At 41.6% G+C, this 20,516-nt stretch overlaps 1 protein-coding gene across 1 annotated transcript; it reads right to left on the minus strand.

Moving 5' to 3' along the window:
• Window positions 1-221: 221 nt before the first annotated feature.
• LOC106591982 (butyrophilin subfamily 1 member A1) lies at window positions 222-19,667 on the minus strand. The gene is made up of 7 exons (XM_082964603.1): window positions 19,391-19,667; window positions 17,696-18,022; window positions 16,876-17,160; window positions 16,503-16,754; window positions 7,003-7,287; window positions 6,741-6,881; window positions 222-1,007 (listed from the first exon to the last, which is right to left on the minus strand). Exons 1-7 carry the CDS (start codon window positions 19,470-19,472, stop codon window positions 958-960), a joined length of 1,422 nt encoding a protein of 473 aa, XP_082820729.1. The 5' UTR covers window positions 19,473-19,667; the 3' UTR covers window positions 222-957.
• Between the last annotated feature and the right edge of the window lie 849 nt (window positions 19,668-20,516).

Here is a 20,516-nt window from a genome sequence, read left to right on the forward strand (position 1 = left end):
TAGAAGTTGTCAAATATAAATAGTACAGAAACCAAAAAACTAGACGCCATTACTACTGTACGCTAATACATGCCTTATCCAGTGTTTATATGCCAGTAATTCATGTATGGGTACTATCCATACTGCATATCCTGTTTATCTATCCCCTTGGCATAGTTCTGGGTACAGTACAGTATTAAGCCCTTCAAATTGTTGGTTGTGTCTAAGATGGCTAACAGGTGATAATTCTTACACAACCAGTATGGCCGACCGGTGATGTCATCACACCCGGTCACTTCCTCATACGTACCTAGCCTCTACCAAGATGGCTGTCTGTTTACATATTAGCATTGTTAGCCACACAGCATGCTAACTCGCTACCACTAATGGTGCTGGTTATATTATTGCTATATATTCCGCCTGCTAGCCTAGCGTGCTAAGTTATTACCTTTGCTAGCTCTATATATATTGTGTGCTGTTTATCATAGCAGCCCATTGCTAACACCTTGCTGCATAGAGCCATTGTCCCTGTCAAATAAATCAGCAACTATTACAGACTACCTAAACTACACCAAAGATGGCTGATAGAAAAAACTAATGCTGATGACACAGTGCTACATATGGAGCGGCAGGAAGTCTAGTGGTTAAGAGCATGGGGCCAGTACCCAATGTTGCTAGTTCAAATCCCTGAGCCAACATGATGAAAAATCTGTCAATGTACCCATGAGCAAGGCACTTAACCCTAATTGTTCCTGTAAGTTGCTCTGGATAAGAGCGTCTGCTAAATGACTAAAATGTAAATATAGCCATGCATATTCCTATATAGTCATAGTTAAGCATGGTCCTTGTAACTCCAGGATAGTGGGTTTGATTCCTGGGACCATCCAAACAAGTCTGTTAAATGGCACATAATACTATTATTATAGATCATTTCACATTTAAACCAATGAACGACTGGGTTCACTGGCCTCATCTTCCTCATTCTTCGTCGTCTCCTTGTTCTTCTTCATTACTGACGTCCACGCTTCCTGTTTAAACAGGATGAGAGACAGGACTAGTACTGAACTGTCTAATAGCACCTCACATGAACACAGTCAACTAAGAGAAACATTTTAAAAACTAAACACAAACTAGTTTCATCACGAAGTATAATATGGTCATCACTGGACTGGTGGAAGCTACTATGTAGTCAAGAACTCTGTGTCTCCTATTGACCGTGTAGACCAGTGGTCACCTATTGACCGTGTAGACCAGTGGTCACCTATTGACCGTGTAGACCAGTGGTCACCTATTGACCAATGAGACCAGTGGTCACCAACCGTCTGTCAACATCACTACCACTCAGATTCTCTTTTAAACAGGACTTCAAAAACAGAAGCCTACGCAACATTAACCTGTATCTTAAACTGTATCTTTAACCTCTCTTGGGCAGGTGGGATGCTAGCGTCCCTCCCACGGTTCACACTATTCAACAGCCAGTGAAAAATCAGAGCGCCAAATTCAAAACAACAAAATGTCATAATTCAAAGTTCTCAAACATACGACTATTTTACACCATTTTAAAGGTACACTTCTCCTTAATGTAACCACATTATCCGATTTCAAAAAGGCTTTATGGCGAAAGCATAAAGTTAGATTATGTTAGGACAGGGACAACACAAGAAAAACCACACAGCCATTTTCCAAGCAGGAGAGGGGTCACAAATACCAGAAATTCAGCTAAAATTAAGCACTAACCTTTGACGATCTTCATCAGATGACACTCCTAGGACTCAATGTTAGACAATACATGTATGTTTTGTTCGATAAAGTTCATATTTATATCCAAAAACAGCATTTTACATTGGCGCGTGATGTTCAGAAAATATTTTGCCTCCAATACTGCCAGTGAATCAGCACAACAATTTACAAAAATACTCATCATAAACGTTGATAAAATATTAAACTGTTATTGAAAGAATTATAGAAGAACATCTCCTTTATGCAACCGCTGTGACAGATTTCAAAAAAGCTTCACGGGGAAAGCACACTTTGCAATAATCTGAGTACGGCTCTCAGAAACATACACCAGGCAATACAGATACCCGCCATTTTGGAGTCATCTAAAATCATAAATAGCGTTATAAATATTCACTTACCTTTGATCTTCATCAGAAGGCACTTCCAGGACAGGAATCCCAGGTCCACAATAAATGTTGTTTTGTTCGATAAAGTCCATAATTTATGTCCAAATACCTCCTTATTGTTAGCGCGTTCAGTAAGCAACTCCAAATGTAGGAAGCGCGACGAAAAGTTTAAAAAAAGTTATATTTACGTTCGTTGAAACATGTCAAACGTTGTATAGCATCAATCTTTAGGGCCTTTTTAACATAAAACTTCAATAATATTCCAACCGGACGATTCCAATGTCTTGAAAAACGTTTTGAAACACATACCTCATCACGTGAACGAGCGCCACAAAACTCATGTAATTTTCTGAGTCACCAACTTCCCAGCCTTCTTGTTCGCTCTCTGTTCACTGCAAAAGCCTGAAACTAGGTTCTAAAGACTGTTGACATCTAGTGGAAGCCTTAGGAAGTGCAAAATGAACCCCAAGTCACTGTGTTAGATAGGCAAGGACTTGAAAAGATTACAAGAACCAGATTTCCCACTTCCTGGTTGGATTCTTCTCAGGTTTTTGCCTGCCATATGAGTTCTGTTATACTCACAGACATCATTCAAACAGTTCTAGAAACTTCAGAGTGTTTTCTATCCAAATCTACTAATAATATGCATATTCTAGTTCCTGGGTCCGAGTAGTAGGCCGTTTAATTTGGGTACGTTTTTCATCCGGCCGTGAAAATACTGCCCCCTACCCAAGAGAGGTTAAAATGGTGTAAAATAGTCATAAGTTTGAGAACTTTGAATTATGACATTTTGTTGTTTTGAATTTGGCGCTCTGAGTTTTCACTGGCTGTTGAATAGTGTGAAACGTGGGTGGGACGGTAGCGTCCCACCTGCTCAAGAGAGGTTAATCGTTGTAAAAATTCCCTGTCTTAGGTCAGTTAGGAACACCACTTTATTGTGGAGAGTGATTTATTTCAGCTTTAATTTCTTTCATCACATTGCCAATGAGTCAGAAGTTTAAATACACTCAATTAGTATTTGGTAGCATTGCCTTTAAATTGTTTAACTTGGGTCAAAGGTTTCAAGTAGCCTTCCACAAGCTTCCCACAATAAGTTGGGTGAATTTTGGCCCATTCCTCCTGATAGAGCTGGTGTAACTGAGTCAGGTTTGTAGGCCTCCTTGCTCGCACATGCTTTTTCAGTTCTGCCCACAAATGTTCTATAGGATTGAGGTCAGGGCTTTGTGATGGCCACTCCAATATCTTGACTTTGTTGTCCTTAAGCCATTTTGCCACAACTTTGGAAGTATGCTTGGGGTCATTGTCCATTTGGAAGACCCATTTGCGACCAAGCTTAAGTTCCTGACTGATGTCTTGAGATGTTGCTTCATAATATCCACATCATTTTCCTTCCTCATGATGCCATTTATTCTTCGGCTTGCAAGCCTCCCCCTTTTTCCTCCAAACATAACGATGGACATTAAGGCCAAACAGTTCTATTTTTGTTTCATCAGACCAGATGACATTTCTCCAAAAAGTACGATCTTTGTCCCCGTGTGCAGTTACAAACCATAGTCTGGCTTTTTTATGGCAGTTTTGGAGCAGTGGCTTCTTCCTTGCTGAGTGGCCTTTCAGGTTATGTCGTTGTAGGACTTGTTTTACTGTGGATATAGATACTTTTGTACCTGTTTCCTCCAGCATCTTCACAAGGTTGTTTGCTGTTCTGGGATTGATTTGCTCTTTTCGTACCAAAGTACGTTAATCTCTAGGAGACAGAACGCGTCTCCTTCCTGAGCGGTATGACGGCTGCGTGGTCCCATGGTGTTTATACTTGCGTACTATTGTTTGTACAGATGAACGTGGTACCTTCAGGCGTTTGGAAATTGCTCCCAAGGATGAACCAGACTTGTGGAGGTCTACCATTTTTTTTCCTGAGGTCTTGGCTGATTTCTTTAGATTTTTCCTATGATGTCAAGCAAAGAGGCACTGAGTTTGAAGGTAGGACTTGAAATACATCCACAGGTACACCTCCAATTGACTCAAATGATGTCAATTAGCCTATCAGAAGCTTCGAAAGCCATGACATTTTCTGGAATTTTCCAAGCTGTTTAACCTCTAGGGTCGGCGGGACGAAATCGTCCCACCTACTCAACAGCCAGTTGAATCCCGTGGCGCGTTATTCAAATACCTTAGAAATGCTTTTACTTCAATTTCTCAAACATATGACTATTTTACACCATTTTAAAAGACAAGACTCGTTAATCTAACCACACTGTCCGATTTCAAAAAGGCTTTACAACGAAAGCAAAACATTAGATTATGTCAGCAGAGTACCCAGACAGAAATAATCAGACACCCATTTTTCAAGCTAGCATATAATGTCACATAAACCCAAACCACAGCTAAATGCAGCACTAACCTTTGATGATCTTCATCAGATGACAACCCTAGGACATTATGTTATACAATACATGCATGTTTTGTTCAATCAAGTTCATATTCATATCAAAAACCAGCTTTTTACATTAGCATGTGACGTTCAGAACTAGCATACCCCCCGCAAACTTCCGGTGAATTTACTAAATTACTCACGATAAACGTTCACAAAAAACAGAATTATTTTAAGAATTATAGATACAGAACTCCTCTATGCACTCGCTATGTCCGATTTTAAAATAGCTTTTCGGTGAAAGCACATTTTGCAATATTCTCAGTAGATAGCCCGGCATCACAGGGCTAGCTATTTAGACACCCACCAAGTTTAGCACTCACCAAAATCAGATTTACTATAAGAAAAATGTTATTACCTTTGCTGTCTTCATCAGAATGCACTCCCAGGACGTCTACTTCAATAACAAATGTTGGTTTGGTTCAAAATAATCCATAGTTATGTTCAAATATCCTCTGTTTTGTTCGTGCGTTCAAGACACTATCCGAATGGTAAATATGGGTGACGCGCACGACGCATTTCGTGACAAAAAAAATCTAAATATTCCATTACCGTACTTCGAAGCATGTCAACCGCTGTTTAAAATCAATTTTTATGCCATTTTACTCGTAAAAAAAGCGATAATATTCCGACCGGGAATCTGTGTTTAGGTTCAAAGACGATAGAAAATAAAAACATGGGGTCGACTCGTGCACGCGCCTCATCCCATTGTCCTCTGATAGAGCACTTGCCAAAAGTGCTAATGTGTTTCAGCCTGGGGCTGGAATTACATCATTCAGCTTTTTCCCGCTTTCTGAGAGCCTATGGGAGCCGTAGGAAGTGTCACATTACAGCAAAGATCCTCAGTCTTCAATAAACAGAGTCAAGAAGCTCAAGGAATGGTCAGAGAGGGCACTTCCTGTAAGGAATCTTCTCAGGTTTTTGCCTGCCATATGAGTTCTGTTATACTCACAGACACCATTCAAACAGTTTTAGAAACTTTAGGGTGTTTTCTATCCAAAGCCAATAATTATATGCATATTCTAGTTTCTGGGCAGTAGTAATAACCAGATTTAAATCGGGTATGTTTTTTTATCCGGCCGTGTAAATACTGCCCCCTACCCCCAACAGGTTAAAGGCACAGTCAACTTAGTGTATGTAAACTTCTGACCCAGTGGAATTGTGATAGTGAATTATAAGTGAAATAATCTGTCTGTAAACAATTGTTGGAAAGATTACTTGTGTCATGCACAAAGTAGATGTCCTAACCGACTTACCAAAACTATACTTTGTTAACAAGAAATTTGTGGAGTGGTTGAAAAAGTAGTTTTAATGACTCCAACCTAAGTGTATGTAAACTTCCGACTTCAACTGTATGAAATGGTTCTAAATAGGAACACTTTGCCTTCCTGGTACCAGGGCTGCTGAATCAAATGTACCTACTGCAAACAGCACAAAAACAAACAAAAAAAATAGGAACGCGAGGCTTTATCGTTGGATGTTTTACAGAAATGTTTGGTGATAAACTAGGAATGGCTTGGAGATGGACCAGTCAATCACGATCGACCGGTTGGTGACCACTGATGTAGACAGACATGACTTTCCTCTCTCTTTAGGTTGTTTAATATATTATAGCTCCACCAGATAACACCACCACACCAGGAAGTAACACCACCACACCAGGAAGTAACACCACCACACCAGGAAGTAACACCACCACACCAGGAAGTAACACCACCACACCAGGAAGTAACTCCACCAGATAACACCACCACACCAGGAAGTAACACCACCACACCAGGAAGTAACACCACCAGATAACACCAGGAAGTAACTCCACCAGATAACACCACCACACCAGGAAGTAACACCACCACACCAGGAAGTAACTCCACCAGATAACACCAGGAAGTAACTCCACCAGATAACACCACCACACCAGGAAGTAACTCCACCAGATAACACCACCACACCAGGAAGTAACTCCACCAGATAACACCACCACACCAGGAAGTAACTCCACCAGATAACACTACCACACCAGGAAGTAACTCCACCAGATAACACCAGGAAGTAACTCCACCAGATAACACCACCACACCAGGAAGTAACACCACCACACCAGGAAGTAACTCCACCACACCAGGAAGTAACTCCACCAGATAACACCACCACACCAGGAAGTAACTCCACCAGATAACACCACCACACCAGGAAGTGTGACTTACCTTTCTGATAGTCAATATCCCTTTTTTTTATCAACAGGTAGAGACCTCCAGCTCCAGCAAGAACTGTAACAAGAACTGTAACAAGAACTGCTACTACAACTGTCAGCCAGCAGGAATGACACGTCTTAGGAAACATTTGATCTGAAACACAGGATGTAGAATTATTACAATACCTAATGCTTAATACACATGAAATGACTTTTAAACAGGACATTTTTTTACAGATAGTGCCTTTTTTCAAATATCCAAAACAGACCCTCACCTGGAACATGAACCCGTCTCTCCTTCATGTGTTTGATCTCCAACTGTTGAACCCGACAGGTGAAGGTGTTGTTGTCAGAGTTCTGGACGATGACATGGCTTGTCACAGTGTAGCAGCCTTCACGGTCTCTGCCTGTCTCTGTAGGTCCAGCAGCAGAGAGGACACGTCCATGAGCATCACACCACTCCATGACAGGCTCTGGGTAGCAGCCTTCAGCCTCACACCGCAGGACCACCTCATCGCCTTCGTTTCCCTCAATGATTATAACTGGTCTAGACGCAGCACCTATACAGATACAAAGATATACCACGGCTTTCAGCCAATCAGCATTCAGGGCTCAAACCACCTAGTTTATAATGTTTGTGATATCAGACTGTATACCACAGGTATGACAAAACAATACTTTTTACTGTTCTGTTACCTTGGTAACCAGTTTAACAGCAATAAGGCAACTCAGGGTTAGTAGTATATGGCCAATATACCACGGCTAATGGCTGTATCCAGGTTGCGTCGTGCATAAGAACAGCCCATAGCCGTGATATATTGGCCATATACCACACCCCCCTCGTGCCTTATTGCTTAAATATAACACAAGGGTTTGTTGATATTCTTGGACCTTTAAATTAATAGAGGAACTAACAAGTGATCACAGCATTGTACATGGACTTAGCTGGGGTTAAGGTAAGGATGTAGTCTAACCAATGTACAGTATGTAACTAATACTCATGCTATGGACTTGACATTGAACTCACCGTTGATTTCATGAGATCTGTCTCCTAAGGGGGTTTGGGTGGTCAGCAGGTGTGTTGACTCACCAACAATGAGTTGAATGATGGTTTTCTGGTGGTCCAGCAGTGGAATGTAACCTACGTTTTCGTTTATACCCGAGAACAGTTGAGACGGTACTGTTTCTGAATAAACGTTGTGAGTAATAAAACGGAATTACATAGGTCACTTCCTGCCCGGTATCTTATTCCGCCGCTATACAACTTTGTTTGCGTTATTTGTTGGCAACCTTGTTATTTACAACGTTTTTGGAACAGATTCCTATTGGAACGTTCCACAAATTATACCCACCCTGACAGGCTGACCATGTGTATATGACCAATACAATCTGACTTGACAGGCTGGTGGTGTGTGTGTGTGTGTGTGTGCCTGTGTGTGTGTGCCAGTGTGTGTGCGTGTGTGTGTGTGTTGAGAGAGCACTACAGTTATTGGCTCCCTTCGTCTACACTAACACGCAGTGTTGACGTAATGCGACTTTCAACAGCAAAGAGGTGAAAGGAGGCAGTGTGTTTTTCAAAGTTTTTTTTATAGGGAGTGGGAGTGTGAATTTGACTTGACAGGCTGGTGGGGTGTGTGTGTGTGTGTGTGTGTGTGTGCGCAGGGGCGAAAATCTGATATCAACTTTGGAGGGGACAATTACATTACATTTTCTCAAGAGCAATTCCTGAGGGGGACACCAAAAGTAGTGCTGTAACACATAGCCTACATTGTAATATGGTAAATGTATATTGAGGAACCAAAGAAATAAGGTGTTTGCCGTACTCCTAACTACCGGTACCCAAAACTACACAACTAATCACAACAGCAATACCATTGCCTTTAACAAATCTTAGTTCAGTCACCAGTTTAAGTTGAGTGGGGGTATCCATGGCATTTTCCAATTATGTTCCTATTTTACAAGTAAAAAAAATTGAGAACCTTTCATAATGTTGCCAAACAAAGACTCAACAAACTTACCTGAGACTCCCTGTCTCTGCCAGTCTGTCCCTGCATATCTGTCCCCAACTCTGCTGTCTGTGTGCCATCTGTTGCCTGCTCTGCCTAATGACATCATTGTGAAACATTTCCATTAGAATTTCATTTCTTTCTTATGAACATTTTATCAACTAGTCTTTGAGATATTAGGCTACTAGGGTTCTTACTATGTGTTTTGGTGTATTGAAAAATACTCTTTTATTTTTCTGCCATTTTTCTACCTGGCTGGCTGGCTGGCTACACACACAGTGTGTAGGTTATTTACAGTAGGAGATGGGCTTCTATCATCTTCAATCATTCTATATGGGCTTCGATCTAAAAGGTAGCTAGCAAATGTGAAACGGATTAAAATGACAAGAGTTGACAGCTGTATGAGTTCACCATTTACACAACATATGCTGCAACCTTTTGTAATTTTAATAGTTTGTTTCATATTGGCTGGCTTCCAACAATAGCTGAATTTGCAAAGCTAGCGAGCACCAATTCAGTTTCAGTGGTGTTTGCTATAATCTTTGCTACCCGGGTTAAATAAAGGTGAGATTAAATAAATAAAAGTTCCCTTGCGACAATTTAGCTTTTGCAACGAGACCATTAAATATATTTAAGACAATGGTAGATGAGAGTGTAGTTCTGTTCAGTTTGGACTTCAGTTTATCGCTAACCTTATCACAGGGACTTTGAAGCACTAACTTACATCATCTGCATGCTGATTCCATCTTTGACGACGCCACATAAATGGAATAGGTACTAGCTAGCTTAATAGTTAATATTTGCGCGCTAGCTCTGCATATTCAGCTAGTGTGTGTGTGCGCGATTGACTGGATGAACCTCACGGCAGTTACGGAGCAAGCTAAGGAACTGGCAGTGGATCAAACCATTGTGAGGCAAAGGGGTCGCAATCTTTTGAAACTTAAAAACGCGCTATTAAGTGTCAATAATCAGCACAATTGCTTTCATTGCGTATTATTAATATTATTTAAATTACATAGTTATGTTTCAGTGATATATTGGGGGGGACAAATCATATTTTTCCCAGGATGGGGGGGTCGTGTCCCCCCCGTCCCCCCCGGGATTTCCGCCCCTGGGTACAAGTGTATCGTTAGATAGAACTATAGGATCGTGTCTATCTGCAATACGATACAGTGACCTGAAACCGCTGAGCTGTCTGCTGCAAACACACTCTCCTCCAGCGGCCACTCCCTCCCAAGTAACCCCCTCTTGCTGAAGAAAGTCGCATTGCGTCAAACTCGCCACAGGAACCACTGGATATGTCTGATCACCGCTCAGCGGTCAGTACTGACTGGGAAGCGGTGTTTCACTGCGTGTTAGTGTACACGAAGGGAGCCAATAACTAGTGGTCTCTCAACACACACACACACACACACATTGGACACTTCCTGGTTGGTATCATTAACACATTATTATAAATAATGACTATTATTCACTCTAAAATTAGATGTTTTTTCATTTATATGATAAAATATGGTCATTTTCCCGTTCCCTCTGTTGCGTAGTGATGGGCATTCAGTCTTCTGTTAGCCGGATCATTTGTCTCCGTTCACCTAAAAAGAGCCGTTCATTCGGCTCCCAAACGGCTGTTCGTTCAGTAAGACTTAGAAATGGAGAAACCATTACAACAATCACATTTTATTTCACCTTTATTTTGAGTCATGCTGAGACGAAGGTCTCTTTTCCAGGTGAGCCCTGTATAGCACCACAATACAATAAACACATGAAACTACACATTAAACAATTATACACTACAATACATGAAAAGCAAAATACAATCATATAAAACAGACAGGCTTCAGTAAAAAGGCTCCAGAGTGGTGCAGTGGTCTAAGACACTGCATCTCAGTACAAGAGGTGTCATTGCAGTAAATGGCTCAAATCCAGTCTGTATCACATCCAGCCGTGAATGGGAGTCCCATAGGGCGGCGCGCAATTGGCCCAGCGTTGCCCGGGTTTGGCTGGAGTAGGCCGTCATTGTAAATAAGAATTTGTTCTTAACTGTCTTTCCCTAGTTAAATAAAGGTTCAAATAAATAAAAAAATCAAATGCCCTAGAGGCACCAATTGCTCAAATCTTAAAGTGCATTGTTGATCATTCCAAACGCAAGGAAACCAAAGGCTGATTTACCTAAATCTCTAGACCCCAAAGGAAATATATCAAACAGTGTCATACTTCAGTAAAAGTAAAGATACCTTCATAGAAAATGACTCAACTAAAAGTCACCCAGTAAAATACTACTTGAGTAAAAGTCTAAAAGTATTTGGTTTTAAATATACTGAAGTATCAAAATGAAATTACTTTTTAAGTATCAAAAGTAAAATTAAGAACGTAACGAGAATGTGACTTTTGGGTTATTTTCTTTAGGAATGTGGTGGAGTAAAAGTAGAAGTTGTCAAATATAAATAGTACAGAAACCAAAAAACTAGACGCCATTACTACTGTACGCTAATACATGCCTTATCCAGTGTTTATATGCCAGTAATTCATGTATGGGTACTATCCATACTGCATATCCTGTTTATCTATCCCCTTGGCATAGTTCTGGGTACAGTACAGTATTAAGCCCTTCAAATTGTTGGTTGTGTCTAAGATGGCTAACAGGTGATAATTCTTACACAACCAGTATGGCCGACCGGTGATGTCATCACACCCGGTCACTTCCTCATACGTACCTAGCCTCTACCAAGATGGCTGTCTGTTTACATATTAGCATTGTTAGCCACACAGCATGCTAACTCGCTACCACTAATGGTGCTGGTTATATTATTGCTATATATTCCGCCTGCTAGCCTAGCGTGCTAAGTTATTACCTTTGCTAGCTCTATATATATTGTGTGCTGTTTATCATAGCAGCCCATTGCTAACACCTTGCTGCATAGAGCCATTGTCCCTGTCAAATAAATCAGCAACTATTACAGACTACCTAAACTACACCAAAGATGGCTGATAGAAAAAACTAATGCTGATGACACAGTGCTACATATGGAGCGGCAGGAAGTCTAGTGGTTAAGAGCATGGGGCCAGTATCCAATGTTGCTAGTTCAAATCCCTGAGCCAACATGATGAAAAATCTGTCAATGTACCCATGAGCAAGGCACTTAACCCTAATTGTTCCTGTAAGTTGCTCTGGATAAGAGCGTCTGCTAAATGACTAAAATGTAAATATAGCCATGCATATTCCTATATAGTCATAGTTAAGCATGGTCCTTGTAACTCCAGGATAGTGGGTTTGATTCCTGGGACCATCCAAACAAGTCTGTTAAATGGCACATAATACTATTATTATAGATCATTTCACATTTAAACCAATGAACGACTGGGTTCACTGGCCTCATCTTCCTCATTCTTCGTCGTCTCCTTGTTCTTCTTCATTACTGACGTCCACGCTTCCTGTTTAAACAGGATGAGAGACAGGACTAGTACTGAACTGTCTAATAGCACCTCACATGAACACAGTCAACTAAGAGAAACATTTTAAAAACTAAACACAAACTAGTTTCATCACGAAGTATAATATGGTCATCACTGGACTGGTGGAAGCTACTATGTAGTCAAGAACTCTGTGTCTCCTATTGACCGTGTAGACCAGTGGTCACCTATTGACCGTGTAGACCAGTGGTCACCTATTGACCGTGTAGACCAGTGGTCACCTATTGACCAATGAGACCAGTGGTCACCAACCGTCTGTCAACATCACTACCACTCAGATTCTCTTTTAAACAGGACTTCAAAAACAGAAGCCTACGCAACATTAACCTGTATCTTAAACTGTATCTTTAACCTCTCTTGGGCAGGTGGGATGCTAGCGTCCCTCCCACGGTTCACACTATTCAACAGCCAGTGAAAAATCAGAGCGCCAAATTCAAAACAACAAAATGTCATAATTCAAAGTTCTCAAACATACGACTATTTTACACCATTTTAAAGGTACACTTCTCCTTAATGTAACCACATTATCCGATTTCAAAAAGGCTTTATGGCGAAAGCATAAAGTTAGATTATGTTAGGACAGGGACAACACAAGAAAAACCACACAGCCATTTTCCAAGCAGGAGAGGGGTCACAAATACCAGAAATTCAGCTAAAATTAAGCACTAACCTTTGACGATCTTCATCAGATGACACTCCTAGGACTCAATGTTAGACAATACATGTATGTTTTGTTCGATAAAGTTCATATTTATATCCAAAAACAGCATTTTACATTGGCGCGTGATGTTCAGAAAATATTTTGCCTCCAATACTGCCAGTGAATCAGCACAACAATTTACAAAAATACTCATCATAAACGTTGATAAAATATTAAACTGTTATTGAAAGAATTATAGAAGAACATCTCCTTTATGCAACCGCTGTGACAGATTTCAAAAAAGCTTCACGGGGAAAGCACACTTTGCAATAATCTGAGTACGGCTCTCAGAAACATACACCAGGCAATACAGATACCCGCCATTTTGGAGTCATCTAAAATCATAAATAGCGTTATAAATATTCACTTACCTTTGATCTTCATCAGAAGGCACTTCCAGGACAGGAATCCCAGGTCCACAATAAATGTTGTTTTGTTCGATAAAGTCCATAATTTATGTCCAAATACCTCCTTATTGTTAGCGCGTTCAGTAAGCAACTCCAAATGTAGGAAGCGCGACGAAAAGTTTAAAAAAAGTTATATTTACGTTCGTTGAAACATGTCAAACGTTGTATAGCATCAATCTTTAGGGCCTTTTTTTAACATAAAACTTCAATAATATTCCAACCGGACGATTCCAATGTCTTGAAAAACGTTTTGAAACACATACCTCATCACGTGAACGAGCGCCACAAAACTCATGTAATTTTCTGAGTCACCAACTTCCCTGCCTTCTTGTTCGCTCTCTGTTCACTGCAAAAGCCTGAAACTAGGTTCTAAAGACTGTTGACATCTAGTGGAAGCCTTAGGAAGTGCAAAATGAACCCCAAGTCACTGTGTTAGATAGGCAAGGACTTGAAAAGATTACAAGAACCAGATTTCCCACTTCCTGGTTGGATTCTTCTCAGGTTTTTGCCTGCCATATGAGTTCTGTTATACTCACAGACATCATTCAAACAGTTCTAGAAACTTCAGAGTGTTTTCTATCCAAATCTACTAATAATATGCATATTCTAGTTCCTGGGTCCGAGTAGTAGGCCGTTTAATTTGGGTACGTTTTTCATCCGGCCGTGAAAATACTGCCCCCTACCCAAGAGAGGTTAAAATGGTGTAAAATAGTCATAAGTTTGAGAACTTTGAATTATGACATTTTGTTGTTTTGAATTTGGCGCTCTGAGTTTTCACTGGCTGTTGAATAGTGTGAAACGTGGGTGGGACGGTAGCGTCCCACCTGCTCAAGAGAGGTTAATCGTTGTAAAAATTCCCTGTCTTAGGTCAGTTAGGAACACCACTTTATTGTGGAGAGTGATTTATTTCAGCTTTAATTTCTTTCATCACATTGCCAATGAGTCAGAAGTTTAAATACACTCAATTAGTATTTGGTAGCATTGCCTTTAAATTGTTTAACTTGGGTCAAAGGTTTCAAGTAGCCTTCCACAAGCTTCCCACAATAAGTTGGGTGAATTTTGGCCCATTCCTCCTGATAGAGCTGGTGTAACTGAGTCAGGTTTGTAGGCCTCCTTGCTCGCACATGCTTTTTCAGTTCTGCCCACAAATGTTCTATAGGATTGAGGTCAGGGCTTTGTGATGGCCACTCCAATATCTTGACTTTGTTGTCCTTAAGCCATTTTGCCACAACTTTGGAAGTATGCTTGGGGTCATTGTCCATTTGGAAGACCCATTTGCGACCAAGCTTAAGTTCCTGACTGATGTCTTGAGATGTTGCTTCATAATATCCACATCATTTTCCTTCCTCATGATGCCATTTATTCTTCGGCTTGCAAGCCTCCCCCTTTTTCCTCCAAACATAACGATGGACATTAAGGCCAAACAGTTCTATTTTTGTTTCATCAGACCAGATGACATTTCTCCAAAAAGTACGATCTTTGTCCCCATGTGCAGTTACAAACCATAGTCTGGCTTTTTTATGGCAGTTTTGGAGCAGTGTCTTCTTCCTTGCTGAGCGGCCTTTCAGGTTATGTCGTTATAGGACTTGTTTTACTGTGGATATAGATACTTTTGTACCTGTTTCCTCCAGCATCTTCACAAGGTTGTTTGCTGTTCTGGGATTGATTTGCTCTTTTCGTACCAAAGTACGTTAATCTCTAGGAGACAGAACGCGTCTCCTTCCTGAGCGGTATGACGGCTGCGTGGTCCCATGGTGTTTATACTTGCATACTATTGTTTGTACAGATGAACGTGGTACCTTCAGGCGTTTGGAAATTGCTCCCAAGGATGAACCAGACTTGTGGAGGTCTACCATTTTTTTTCCTGAGGTCTTGGCTGATTTGTTTAGATTTTTCCTATGATTTCAAGCAGAGGCACTGAGTTTGAAGGTAGGACTTGAAATACATCCACAGGTACACCTCCAATTGACTCAAATGATGTCAATTAGCCTATCAGAAGCTTTGAAAGCCATGACATTTTCAGGAATTTTCCAAGCTGTTTAAAGGCACAGTCAACTTAGTGTATGTAAACTTCTGACCCAGTGGAATTGTGATACAGTGAATTATAAGTGAAACAATCTGTCTGTAAACATTTGTTGGAAAGATTACTTGTGTCATGCACAAAGTAGATGTCCTAACCGACTTAACAAAACTATACTTTGTTAAGAAGAAATTTGTGGAGTGGTTGAAAAAGTAGTTTTAATGACTCCAACCTAAGTGTATGTAAACTTCCGACTTCAACTGTATGAAATGGTTCTAAATAGGAACACTTTGCCTTCCTGGTACCAGGGCTGCTGAATCAAATGTACCTACTGCAAACAGCACAAAAACAAACAAAAAAAATAGGAACGCGAGGCTTTATCGTTGGATGTTTTACAGAAATGTTTGGTGATAAACTAGGAATGGCTTGGAGATGGACCAGTCAATCACGATCGACCGGTTGGTGACCACTGATGTAGACAGACATGACTTTCCTCTCTCTTTAGGTTGTTTAATATATTATAGCTCCACCAGATAACACCACCACACCAGGAAGTAACACCACCACACCAGGAAGTAACACCACCACACCAGGAAGTAACACCACCACACCAGGAAGTAACACCACCACACCAGGAAGTAACACCACCACACCAGGAAGTAACACCACCACACCAGGAAGTAACACCACCACACCAGGAAGTAACACCACCACACCAGGAAGTAACACCACCACACCAGGAAGTAACTCCACCAGATAACACCACCACACCAGGAAGTAACTCCACCAGATAACACCACCACACCAGGAAGTAACTCCACCAGATAACACCACCACACCAGGAAGTAACTCCACCAGATAACACCACCACACCAGGAAGTAACTCCACCAGATAACACCACCACACCAGGAAGTAACTCCACCAGATAACACCACCACACCAGGAAGTAACTCCACCAGGTAACACCACCACACCAGGAAGTAACTCCACCAGGTAACACCACCACACCAGGAAGTAACTCCACCAGGTAACACCACCACACCAGGAAGTAACTCCACCAGATAACACCACCACACCAGGAAGTAACTCCACCAGGTAACACCAGGAAGTAACTCCACCAGATAACACCAGGAAGTAACTCCACCAGATAACACCAGGAAGTAACTCCACCAGATAACACCACCACACCAGGAAGTAACTCCACCACACCAGGAAGTAACTCCACCAGATAACACCACCACACCAGGAAGTAACTCCACCAGATAACACTACCACACCAGGAAGTGTGACTTACCTTTCTGATAGTCAATATCCCTTTTTTTATCAACAGGTAGAGACCTCCAGCTCCAGCAAGAACTGTAACAAGAACTGCTACTACAACTGTCAGCCAGCAGGAATGACACGTCTTAGGAAACATTTGATCTGAAACACAGGATGTAGAATTATTACAATACCTAATGCTTAATACACATGAAATGACTTTTAAACAGGACATTTTTTTACAGATAGTGCCTTTTTTCAAATATCCAAAACAGACCCTCACCTGGAACATGAACCCGTCTCTCCTTCATGTGTTTGATCTCCAACTGTTGAACCCGACAGGTGAAGGTGTTGTTGTCAGAGTTCTGGACGATGACATGGCTTGTCACAGTGTAGCAGCCTTCACGGTCTCTGGCTGTCTCTGTAGGTCCAGCAGCAGAGAGGACACGTCCATGAGCATCACACCACTCCATGACAGGCTCTGGGTAGCAGCCTTCAGCCTCACACCGCAGGACCACCTCATCGCCTTCGTTTCCCTCAATGATGATAACTGGTCTAGACGCAGCACCTATACAGATACAAAGATATACCACGGCTTTCAGCCAATCAGCATTCAGGGCTCAAACCACCTAGTTTATAATGTTTGTGATATCAGACTGTATACCACAGGTATGACAAAACAATACTTTTTACTGTTCTGTTACCTTGGTAACCAGTTCATAACAGCAATAAGGCAACTCAGGGTCCGTAGTATATGGCCAATATACCACGGCTAATGGCTGTATCCAGGTTGCGTCGTGGATAAGAACAGCCCATAGCCGTGATATATTGGCCATATACCACACCCCCCTCGTGCCTTATTGCTTAAATATAACACAAGGGTTTGTTGATATTCTTGGACCTTTAAATTAATAGAGGAACTAACAAGTGATCACAGCATTGCACATGGACTTAACTAGGGTTAAGGTAAGTATGTAGTCTAACCAATGTACAGTATGTAACTAATACTCATCATGCTATGGACTTGACACTGAACTCACCCTTGATTTCATGAGATCTGTCTCCTAAGGGGGTTTGGGTGGTCAGCAGGTGTGTTGACTCACCAACAATGAGTTGAATGATGGTTTTCTGGTGGTCCAGCAGTGGAATGTAACAGGTGTAGTTTCCAGCATCAGAGAGTTTCACTCTGGTCAACTTTAAACTAGCGTTGCCGTTCTCTAGTTCTTCTTTAAACAGTGACGTTCTTCCCCTGAAGACTGGATTCTGGAGCACAAGATCGTCCTTCTCATCTCTGTAAAGATGGACCTCTTTTGGTTTTAGGTCTGGTCTCTGCCACTCTACTGACTGATACACAGCACTGACAGTGCTGCTCAGGGTGCAGGGCAGGATGGCATCATCACCAACTAAGGCCACAATGTGCTGAACTGTACCTGAAAGAAACAGATTACAGATTGATATACTTTGAGACAAAGCCAGATATACTCAGCAAAGAAAGAAACGTCCCTTTTTCAGGACCCTGTCGTCGTCCTACAAATGTGAACTTTACTCTCATAGACAATTCAATAAATCATCTCACTAAATAGTATGGATCAGTTAGAATAATCGGTTTATTGATTAGTTGATCGGGGGCGTTTGAATCAATCACAGATATGAAAAAGGCTGCATTTCCACAGACAGCTGATCTCTCTTTAGTGAGAGCTTCCACATTATGCTAGGCTTCCTCAGGAGACACGGTTAAAAGATCCAATGTAGCCGTTTTTATCTCAATATCAAATCATTTCTGGGTAACGATTAAGTACCTTATTGTGATTGTTTTCAATTAAAATGGTCAAAAAGAAACAAAAATAGAATCTTAGCAAAGACACTTTTCTCAAGCAATAATTTATCTGGGACTTGTCTGGGGCTGGTCTGGGACTGCCTGAATGTAGCATTGACATTGTCCATATGTTGCCTTTCTAGATCCATGGACCTTATCCGTATATCAGCTCTGCTGCACGGCAGGTCTCCACTGCCAAGACCAGCAGCAAACGTCTGTGGGTTCCCTCATCAGTTATGCCAAGCACTAGCTTATCTCTGATCAGTTCATCTCTTAAAGCACCATAGTCACATGTAGCTGCCTTTTCCCTTCGCCTAGTGACACAGCTGTCAATGGACTCCCCGTCCTCTGGTTTGCAACAACCGAAAACATAACGCTCGTAGATAAACGTACTTTGCTGGCTTAAAGTTCAAGAGCATCGAGAATAGCTGTAGCGTTACCATGCTGAGCTGCTGTTAGGTTCAGGTTGTGTTTGAAGCTAACTAGCATAGTCCTCCCATCCACCTCTAAACGTATCCCAGTTTGTGCTGGATGTCTAACCGCTGCTAACAACACTGAAGCTAACTAGCAAACTCACTCTAGCTAAGGACAAGTTTTACTCAAATAAGCATGTTTTTGGGGCGGTAAACCAGAACAGGTGACTCTAATTTGCGGAAAGCATGGTTAGTTATCCGACTCTGACACCATGTTTGAATGTTAAATAACGAGACAGAGGCATTGATGCGAGTAACCAGTCTTGTTCAGTATATTACAATACATCCGGGTATTTCAAGCACATCGGTAAAAACACTGGAGTTGCAGTAATTAACATTGACCACCAGATGGCGTCACTGTGCCACCTTACAGCCATAACAATAGGATCCAATCTGATGATTTGGGGAAACCGGTCCCTAACCCTGTTCCATTCTACAGATCCTGTGTTTAAGAAAGTAACGTTACAACTGCAAAACCCACATTATCACTAGTTATCAAACGTACTTACCGTCTGTGTCACTTGATGTTAATGATATACTAATGATGTACATTAAAAGTGTACACAACCCGCAGACTGAATAAGTCTTCATATTGTCCGGTTAAAGACAGAAGTTATGTAGAACCTGCCTCTCTCCTAAACCGGTTAAAGACAGAAGTTATGTACAAATATAGGATCGTGTCAATCTATCTTCTACACGATACAGTGACCTGAAACCGCTGAGCTGCTGCTGCAAACACACTCTCCTTGATGAAGAAAGTCGCATTGCGTCAAACTCGTCACAGGAACCACTGGATATGTCTGATCACCGCCCAGCGGTCAGTACTGACTGGGAAGCGGTGTTTCACTGGGTGTTAGTGTACACGAAGGGAGCCAATAAATAGTGGTCTCTCAACACACACACACACACACACACAGACACACACACACACACACACAGACAGACAGACACACACACACACACACCCCACCAGCCTGTCAAGTCAGATTGTATTGGTCATATACACATGGTCAGCCTGTCAGGGTGGGTATAATTTGTGGAACGTTCCAATAGGAATCTGTTCCAAAAACTTTGTAAATAACAAGGTTGCCAACAAATAACGCAAACAAAGTTGTATAGCGGCGGAATAAGATACCGGGCAGGAAGTGGCCAATGTAATTCCGTTTTATTACTCACCACGTTTATTCAGAAACATGTCTGTCTTCATTCTGGTATCCTCCACCGTCTCTCGTTCGTTGTTTTAGTTATTATTTCCCGTGTGTCGGCATTCGGCAGGTGAACTCTACTGCTCCTCTATTAGGCTCCTCTATTAGGCTCCTCTATCAGGCTCCTCTATCAGGCTCCTCTATCAGGCTCCTCTATTAGGCTCCTCTATTAGGCTCCTCTATCAGGCTCCTCTATCAGGCTCCTCTATCAGGCTCCCCTATATTAGGCTCCTCTATTAGGCTCCTCTATCAGGCTCCTCTATTAGGCTCCTCTATCAGGCTCCTCTATCAGGCTCCTCTATCAGGCTCCTCTATCAGGCTCCTCTATCAGGCTCCTCTATCAGGCTCCTCTATCAGGCTCCTCAATCAGGCTCCTCTATTAGGCTCCTCTATCAGGCTCCTCTATTAGGCTCCTCTATCAGGCTCCTCA

The sequence above is a fragment of the Salmo salar genome, chromosome 18, assembly GCF_965601325.2.
Source record: "Salmo salar chromosome 18, fSalSal1, whole genome shotgun sequence".
Classification (NCBI taxonomy): domain Eukaryota; kingdom Metazoa; phylum Chordata; class Actinopteri; order Salmoniformes; family Salmonidae; genus Salmo; species Salmo salar.